Source organism: Lactuca saligna, chromosome 2 (assembly GCF_052625555.1).
Source record: "Lactuca saligna cultivar CGN05327 chromosome 2, ASM5262555v1, whole genome shotgun sequence".
NCBI classification, from domain to species: domain Eukaryota; kingdom Viridiplantae; phylum Streptophyta; class Magnoliopsida; order Asterales; family Asteraceae; genus Lactuca; species Lactuca saligna.
The window spans coordinates 135,817,204-135,826,495 of record NC_136418.1 but is presented as its reverse complement, the minus strand read 5'-3'; the positions used below and the strand labels follow the sequence as shown (position 1 = coordinate 135,826,495).

Here is a 9,292-nt window from a genome sequence, read left to right as displayed (position 1 = left end):
ATTCCTCGTATAGGCCAATGTTCTAATTCACTTAATGTGACTGGCCTAATTTGCTATTATTAGAGAATGAACATTTAAATATGAAAAAATGTAAAAGAAATTTTGAATTGTTTTATAACTCACCATACTTGATTATCTAACATATATATATATATATATATACACACACACACACACACACACATATATATATATATATATATATATATAGATATATGTGTGTGTGTGTGTGTGTTATTTCCATCTATTCCGGTATTAGGTACAAAGCTTTAGTACGAGTGATGATAGTAGCAAGAAGAACAAGGATGGGATATATATTTTTACTGTATAGTCGTGTTATTTTAATTATGGTTGTGGTATTTTGTACAACTTTTGGTTATTTTGGGAATCACTTTATGATTCTTTGATAAACCCGTTTTGGGATAATAATGTATACTTTTATTAAAATTTCCAAAATTTATCATTAAATATGTTTTTAAAAGGATGGGTGTTACATATTGCCTTTGTTAAAACATTGGCAAGTTAATCTTTTGAATCCAAAAACAGAAAAGTAATGTTTATGTTATCAATATGATATTTGATTAAGCGATGATAAACATCTATATGTTTATTATATCATGTTGAAATAGATTATTAACAATTTACATGGTTGTTTGGTTGTCATATTATAATATCATTGGATTTGGTCAACATGAACAATACCTATATCATGTAAAATTTGTTTTATACATAACAATTCACAAACACCTTGTTCTATTCCAATGAAATTCACCAAATACACTTATCTTGCAGTAACGTTTAATTTCTTACTTCTCTAAATAGCGATATTATCTCCCATGAATGTAATATATCATTATATAAACTTTCTATCATTTTTATTTCTATCCAAATCAACAATATGCATATATTTTGACATCTTAGTTTCCATTAATAGAAAAGAACAATCTTTTTTTAGTGAGGAGTTTAGGTACCATGGTATACGATATTTTGTCTCGATTTGATCTTCACTTGGTGCATACATAAATTGACTTACAACACTTACGACATATGTCATGTCAAGATGTATTTGTTATAAATATATTATCCTTCCAACTAACCTTTGATACCTCTCTTTATGGGTTAGAAATGTGTTCGGTTGAATGGTTAGCATGTGTTTCACCTTAACCAGAATCTCAACAGATTCACAATTGAGCATGCCATCATATGTTAGTAAATATAGCACATATTTTCGTTGACACATAAAGATACCTTGTTTTGATCTAGCAACTTTGATACCTAAGAAATACTTCACGTGTCTAAATTCTTGAGTGAAAATTTGGTTACAAGGCATTCTTGGAGATTAGTGATCTTCTTTGTTCGTTTCTTGTGAGAACTATTTCATCAACCTACCTAATTAGAGTAGTTATATTTTTACCTATTATTTGACGAAGAGAGTATGATTTGCATCACCTTTTTGTACCATATCTTCTTTATGAAGTTTGAGATTCTTCTTCATACTAGAATTACGAGGATTGTTTCAACCCATATAAGGTTCTTTTTTACTTGCATACTTTTCCAACTTAACTTATGCTATGTGGGGGATCTATGTACACCTATTATTCCAAGATTCAAGTAACAGAAGCACTACTTGCGTCATTTATTTTGCAGCATCCAGTATTGTTTTGTTGCTACTGAGATAAGAAGTTACATGGTATTTATTTTTTGTATTGGATAAATCATATCTACATGAGCAATTACATACTTCTATATGTACCGTTCAGCGATGAGATGCTTATAATTGGGTTGAGGACTGTGAAGAAGATCCTTTGGCCTGTTCTTGTTTGATTGATACTTAGGGATTTGAAGCATGGTACGAAGATCCAATTTATGCTTTCTAAAGCTCAAAGAGATAAAAAAAAAAAATTAAGTTAGGTAATGAAGAGTATTTAACTTCAGGAGTGATGTGACAAAAGTGATGAGGATCTTCAGAGTGTGTAATCAAAGGGGGTGAAAAGAAAAAGAGCATAGAGAGACGATTGAGCAGGCCTCTTGAAAAGGAGCGTATTCACCTTTGATATGTTTGTGTTTCAAATTTTATGTTTTATTCTTCACATTTATTGGCCCAAAACTGTTTCAAGTCTGTTCAAATTGTTGCATATAATTTCTATATGAATCTCATAGATAATCCCCACCTAACCTTTGTTTGCATGAGATCATGAACTCTCTTAGGCATTTCATTGAGCACTTGTTAGGCATCACTAACAACCCATTTTATAATTTAATTCATTCCCACTAAATCTTCTTACAGACACATAGGGCTTTAAATATTAACGAATCCAACTATAAATCATCATTTTTAATAGAAAATTGAGATACATCTGTTAATTTCATAGTAGAATTCATTATGATTGAAGCTGATTTTGCATGATTTGAAACAAAGGATGATGATTAATAGTAAAATAGATATTTAGTGTTCGGATATAACCTGATTTTTCATGATTTGAATCGTACATTGAAGATTTCAGTAGAAATTATTACAATTTCAATGTCTTCGAGGTTTTCTTTGTGTTTGCTTAATAAATGAAGAAGAAGGTAGCACATAGTTAGGCTCTCCTTCTTAGCTCAGTATGTTTTCTGGTTAGCCGAACCCCATCCTAGCTCATTTACATTTTCAACAGAATATATATTTATTTTAATGAAAGTTTCTTAATGAACACGACTGGATGAGAATTATCTTCACAATCATAACTGTTTTTTGAGTCATCATCGGATCCAGATTGTAACATCCCGAAAAATAAGGGTAAAAATTTCATTTTTATATAATCAAAACACTATTGTAACTTTATCCAAACATTTAAAAGAATTTCAAAATACAAAAATTATTAGAGTTCATTCCCAAAGATCATGTATTGCAGAAAACACAGGTGTATAACTTGAGATCAAGCAGGGCCCTTCCCTTTCGAACCGGAAGTACCTGAAACCATAAACCACAAACTATAAGCACAAAGCTTAGTGAGTTCCCCAAATACCACATACCAAACATATCAAACGATCCATATATATATATATATATATATATATATATATATATATATATATATATATATATATATATATATATATATATATATATATATATATCATACATAACTAATCAATCAATAAAAGTGTTATGTGCCAACCATAGTTTTGCCATTATGCCACGAGCCGCCTCGTGGTCATCTTTCCAGGTCTGGGACCAAACCCTAGGTCTTACAAACAAGTGTCAGGAGCCACTTCCTGGTCTTCCACGCAAGCATCACAAAGAAAACTAGCATACAATCTACAACTACTTAACCAATTATCTGTCGGAGTTAAAACCCTGGTCTTGCATACAGTTTGCTATGAGCCGCCTCCCGGTCTTTCATATAAAATGACAGGGGTCACCCCCGAGTCTTCCTACAATACATAAACCAGATAGGCCGACATTGGTTCCTTCGACCCATAGAACAGTGAGGAGACTCACCTCAAATGTAGAAGCTCACTGAATGAAATCTCTATCTGCTACTCTGACGACTTCCCAAGTTATCAATACCAAAATAACACCCAATTAGCAATTGGGTTCCAAACTATGATCCATAATCCGTACTTGGGGTAAAATAACCATTTTACCCCTGACCCAACATGAACCAAAACTGAGGCCTAAGCCCAAAATCAAAAGGCCCAAAACTATAAGATCCATAAGCCCACTAATGGCCTAATTTTCCAAATTCGGACCAACCTATATGGGGCTTATCCTAAAGCCCAATAATTCATTATCCAATAATAAATCTTAGATGGCCCAAAGGCCCAAACAGTATGTTCAACACGAAACAAACCCAAAACAAGCCCATTACCAAAAGCCCAAAAAATCCCATTGATAAACCGAACGCATTGTGTTCCCTAGTGGAGCGCAGCGCGTTCGTTGCCAGACCACAGATCTGGACCCCTTGCCTGAACAAGCCGTGTTCGAATTTCGAGTTGTACACTGCTAAGCCGAAACTTCGAAAAATCATAACTTCCTCATACGAAGTCAGATTTGGGCGTTCTTTTTTATCAACTCTCTTAGTTTAACATATTCTAAGACTTTCATTTAGATTGCTAAGGCTAAATCTCGCTCTATCGTAAATTCACTATTTACGCTTCTCGGTGTCGTGCCGGTTCCGTCGCGAAACTTCGACGGGTCATAACTTCTTTGTTATAAGTCGGATTTCAGCGTTCTTTATATATACGGAAACCTTGTAACATATACTACAACTTGGTTAAGATTATTTGTTCTAACTAATATTTTTCCGAAAAATCATTTTCGACCCGTATTGCCTCTAATTTGACTAGTCCGGATCTGCAGGCGTTACATATATAAATGAGGTCCAAAATGTTATCAACTTGCATCAATAGTTCAAAAATGAAACATTTTGTAGATACAGTCAATATAAAACATAAAAACACGATCAAACCCTCTATTTCATTTCTATACGTTCTTTAATATTATATTATGAAATTAAAATGTCGCTTATTTCTCTTGTGTGTGTGTCACCCTCCCCTAATATTCTCTTACATCATCAATCACAAAAGACCAAAATACGCTTGGCACATCATCAACCACCCCCTCCATTCCTCCGATGTCTCATTGTTGATTTGCCCCCTTCTATGGCAGACATCCATTTGATTTGATTGATGATTTTGATTTTGTGTTTATCGAGAGGAAAGAAAGAAACTCTAGAATTTGGGGTTTATCCTCAGAAATCAATACCGAGATTAAGGTTTATTCTTACAAATCTTGCATGGGGACCAAACCCACTATAAAAAATTAAAAGGGTAAAAAGCCCTTTCATCATTTTCAAGGACAAAACTCACACAAATTTTGAAATTTGGACAATTGAAAACTTTTTGTACTTTATCTATAGCTTTTTGTAAACCACATAGACTAAATTTGTAGTTGGATCGAATTCAGATTCAAGGGTTCTAAGGGATATACTCATCCCCGATTTTTAAATTCAGATATTGCACATCCCCATACCCATCAGGGTTAACTCGGGTTTTTGGTATTAGGTTTTCTGTCATCTCTAATCGGATAAATTTGAATTTAATTTGTCATCCCTAATTGGATCAAATTTGAATATTGGGATTGAAATTTTAAATTTCAAAATCAAATTATATTCATTTACTAAATCCATCAAACGACCATTCAAACGACCTACTTAGTAAATGGAGATGCATTTAGATCCGAATCTTTGTAATTAAATGGTGAGATTAGAGATTAATTTTAGAACAAATACATGATTGTTTTTTGGTACAGAAATGGTAATTTTAGAAAAGTGGAGGTTGAATCATAGTCGGTGATCGCTTATGTAATTCACACCGAGAGAGACAGCTAAAATACCATCGCCAAGAATAAACTCGCCGTCTCAGAAACAACTCGCACTCACCCATCTTTCTTTCAGTAGCTTCATCTTCTGTTACACCATAGCAATCACATCTTTCCCTTCATTCACAATCCAATCTCCTCACTCCACCAACTATAACCCTAACCCACAAAAAACCCCATCATAATTCAACCACAACAAAACTCCCCAGATGCGCCAAGAACACCCAAGATCAAATCATTTATGCCCTTTTGAATTCAAGAAAAAAGATCGAAATCAAAATCGTACTGACGCTTTATCAGAACCCAGGTAGACAAAATGTTTTTTGGGGCCGTCCAATTGGGAATAATGGCGGCCTGTGTAGTCTTATTTGTGCCAATGGCTATGGCGGGATGGCATCTTAGTCGTAATAAAGTTCTCTTCTTCAGCGGTGCTCTTTTCGTCAGTCTCGCTGTATGTATTCACCTCATTCCTTATTTCCCTTCTGTTTTCCCCTCTTCTCCGACTGTTCTGTTACAACAAGATCCCACTCCTTGCATTTCTTTAATAAACGAGGTTAATTTCCACTCCAATTTTGATGGGTTTTCATGGGATTTCGAAAACAAGTCTCGATCTTTCGATTGCGATTTCCAGAAATTGAGTCGGATCGATGTCTCGGACCTGCTAAACGGTTCATGGATCGTTGTCGCAGGCGATTCACAGGCGCGATTGTTTGTGGTTTCGTTGTTAGATTTGGTTTTGAGTTTAGATGAAATGGAATCGATTCAGGCTGATTTGTTTAAAAGACATAGTAATTATCATATCGTGGTTGAAGAAATTGGGATGAAATTGGACTTCATTTGGGCACCTTACGCTACTAATCTCACTCATGTCATTACAGATTTCAAAAGAAACAATACTTACCCAGATGTGTTAGTAATGGGTTCAGGTTTATGGCATATGTTACACTTCACAAACTATTCCGATTACGGAGTTTCATTACGATTTCTAAGGGAATCACTGATTCCATTCCTTCCAGTGGGATCTGATTCTACTCGGGGATTCCATTTGTTTTGGCTAGGCATGCCAACTTTGATTAACAGAATGCTGAATACAGAAGAGAAAAGGGTAAAGATGACAAGTGAGATGTGCAATTTATATGATCAAGAACTTTATAAAAGCAAGATCTTGCGTAAAGATGGTGGTGTGTTTTTGTTGCTAGATGTTGAGAATTTAAGCAAAAAATGTGGGGTTGATTGTTCGTCAGATGGGATGCATTATAATGGAGTTGTTTATGAAGCTTGTGTTCATGTTATGCTCAATGCATTGCTTATTGAGTCTCATCAAAAGCTATGAGATATACGATTCATGATTCATGTTTTTTGTTCCACTTAAAACTAAATAGGGTTTCATTTTTTTCTTTTTGTAACACGAATTAATGTCATGAATTTTTTAGAAGGGTATAGAATTTTTTTCTTTTTTCGTTTTCGTAACAATAGATGGTATAGGTTCATACCATTTGTATTATTCGGTAGAAAGCATCTAAGAATTGCAAGTATGGAGTTTTGTTTTTCATTTGTATAACAAAGTCCCTTTAGTTTATTATTGGATTTCTGTTATTTAACTAATAGAAATTGTTATGTTATTATTATCATGGAAGATGGAATCTTGTTTCCGGTTTTGGAATTAGGAATTCCAATGTTGGTAGCAAGGTGATTCTTAATGCTCAAGTGTTGGTTGTTTTTTTTTTTTTTGTTTTGTACATGGTCTACAAATCATTGATTTAAGTTGCTTTTGATCCACAAGATTTAGTTGTTTTGTCATATTGCTAAAAGTCATTTTGGGCAATTTGTTAATATCCAAAAACTTTCATTTCGAGTCACATGTTTTCAAAGTACTTCACGATATGTAAGGTTAATTGTAAGAAATAACAATATACTTTCATTGATTTGTTTATTATAGCATTCTATTTTAATTTCTTCCTACTACAACATATCATACTTTAAAAAAATATGTCCAAATAAGCTAATTAAACAGTTTTCTTGTTTTTTGCTATGATAAGAGAAAAAAATGGTTGATTTTCCATTTAATGCCTTAATAAGACAAAATATAATAAACAAACATTTGAATCGATTAACATAACTTATCAAACATGCTACTCTTTAAAAAGTAAACCAAGTTCTTTTTCTACTTCCTACGTGAAATTGATACAAATAACAGTAAACATAACAAAACAAAACCAAACACAAGTACTATTTAGATCTCCCTTCAATTCTATATTTTTAGAACTGATCTTGTCAATAATAATATTTCTTAAATCTAAAGATTATTTTATACAACTAAGAACCAGGCTCTATAAAAGGGAATGTCCCATTAAAAAACTATCAAGATTCAAGATTCAAGATTAGAACTGTTTGCCCTCAAAACTCTGACCAAAATTCCATTCTTTTGGAGCAACATTGTAAGAAGTAACAGTTAACCCATCACTACTAGTGACCTCGAAAGAAAGAGGTTGATTTTTCATGTCTGCATTTATATGCCAATTTTGTCCCCAATTTCTGTTCATCGGAAGCCACCCAGTTCGTGAACCTTTAATCTTCACCGCAGCTAAGTCTCCGGCACCGGCAACATTGCTGATCATTACCGATAAGAAGATTCCAGCTCCATCAATCGTAAACCTAATTCCTCCTTCCTTTCTGCACTTGATCCTGCAACAATGATATGCATCAAACCCTAATTTCACCTTTTCGTTATTCAAACTTTGAGGGGAAAGGAAGGAAGTATCAGAGTGATGAACAATTGAACACTACCTGCGATACTGAATTGGCATGTTAGAAGCTTTCCAAATCGCAATCTTCTCAAAAATCTCAATCGGTAAAACAAAATGGGGATTCGGAGGGTTACACTTGCCACCGCCATCTGCCGGAAACCCGTAATTCGGAGCACAGAAATTAGTAGCTGTCACAATAATAGAAGTCCCCGGAATACACCACTGGAGATCCTCTACACACCTGACCTCAAAACAAGCACCGCAGATCTGTCCTTTCTGGAACAGCACAGTACTGAGCCCCGCCGTCGCCTTCCCATACCCTGCTTTCTCCACGTCGCCGTAACCACACGCGCCGCCGATGGCGTCCCGCGGATCAGCAGGTGCATAGTACGTTGCCCTTGCAGATCTCCACTCTGTAGAAGATGGGTAGGAAGAGGTGGAGTAGGGATAGTGAGCAAAAACTAGAAAAAGCAGTGTGAATAACAACACCATTGTTTAGAGAGATTGAAAACTGTGGAAGGAAGAGAAAGAGCAAAAGGGGAAGATGTGGCGTGTTGTATGTAGTCGCATTGTTGGAAGTAGAGTGCTTTGCAGGTTTAGTGGGCAGCTTTATTCCGCCATGTCCACGATTAACATGAGATACTTGCAAAAGGAAAAGTACACGTCTCTTGGGTCGACAACATTCCTGCATAAAAACATGGACCATTGATAGATTAGATATATCTTATATGAAGCTTATTTGATTTTGATGGATACATTATAGATAGTGGATTTTGCTGGTAGAAGAAATAGTTGTTAGGAGACAAAATATATATTTTGATTAAGGATCACTCAAAGTTTAGTAATTGTGTCACATTCATATGTTGTCTTATAATGGAAAAAGTTTCAATGGATGGTATAGATTCACTTATAGGCTATATTGATAAACTTGTGACATGATTTTTTTTTTAATGTCATGTTGAAATTTGAATGTCTAAAGAAAAAAGTTAGTTTTTGAAAAAATCAATTTCTACATTAAAAAACGGAGTATTATAATAAAAATAAATAAAACAAATGATGCATCATAAGAAAAAACTAAAAAGCTTTTCAATTATAGATATTAAAGCAAAGTTTTAAGAGGTAAACAAGCAACAAGTTGTACCGCAACTTTTTTTTGTATGTCAAAACTAATTTTTTTAAA

At 34.1% G+C, this 9,292-nt stretch overlaps 2 protein-coding genes across 2 annotated transcripts; one reads left to right on the top strand and one right to left on the bottom strand.

The window, feature by feature from the left end:
• Nucleotides 1-5,314: 5,314 nt before the first annotated feature.
• On the top strand, nucleotides 5,315-6,996 carry LOC145031726 (Pmr5/Cas1p GDSL/SGNH-like acyl-esterase family protein). Its single transcript, XM_078980332.1, has one exon. It carries the CDS (start codon nucleotides 5,682-5,684, stop codon nucleotides 6,696-6,698), a length of 1,017 nt encoding a protein of 338 aa, XP_078836458.1. The 5' UTR covers nucleotides 5,315-5,681; the 3' UTR covers nucleotides 6,699-6,996.
• A 507-nt stretch (nucleotides 6,997-7,503) lies between these two features.
• LOC145031725 (expansin-A13-like) lies at nucleotides 7,504-8,745 on the bottom strand. The gene is made up of 2 exons (XM_078980331.1): nucleotides 8,153-8,745; nucleotides 7,504-8,050 (listed from the first exon to the last, which is right to left on the bottom strand). Exons 1-2 carry the CDS (start codon nucleotides 8,602-8,604, stop codon nucleotides 7,747-7,749), a joined length of 756 nt encoding a protein of 251 aa, XP_078836457.1. The 5' UTR covers nucleotides 8,605-8,745; the 3' UTR covers nucleotides 7,504-7,746.
• Between the last annotated feature and the right edge of the window lie 547 nt (nucleotides 8,746-9,292).

Excerpts from the sequence above, each read along its gene's own strand:
- LOC145031726 (XM_078980332.1), top strand. The coding sequence starts at position 5,682 with ATGTTTTTTGGGGCCGTCCAATTGGGAATAATGGCGGCCTGTGTAGTC.
- LOC145031725 (XM_078980331.1), bottom strand. The coding sequence starts at position 8,604 with ATGGTGTTGTTATTCACACTGCTTTTTCTAGTTTTTGCTCACTATCCC. Across the intron at positions 8,051-8,152 it reads ATGCCAATTCAGTATCGCAG|GATCAAGTGCAGAAAGGAAG; the intron begins GTAGTGTTCAAT and ends TCATTGTTGCAG.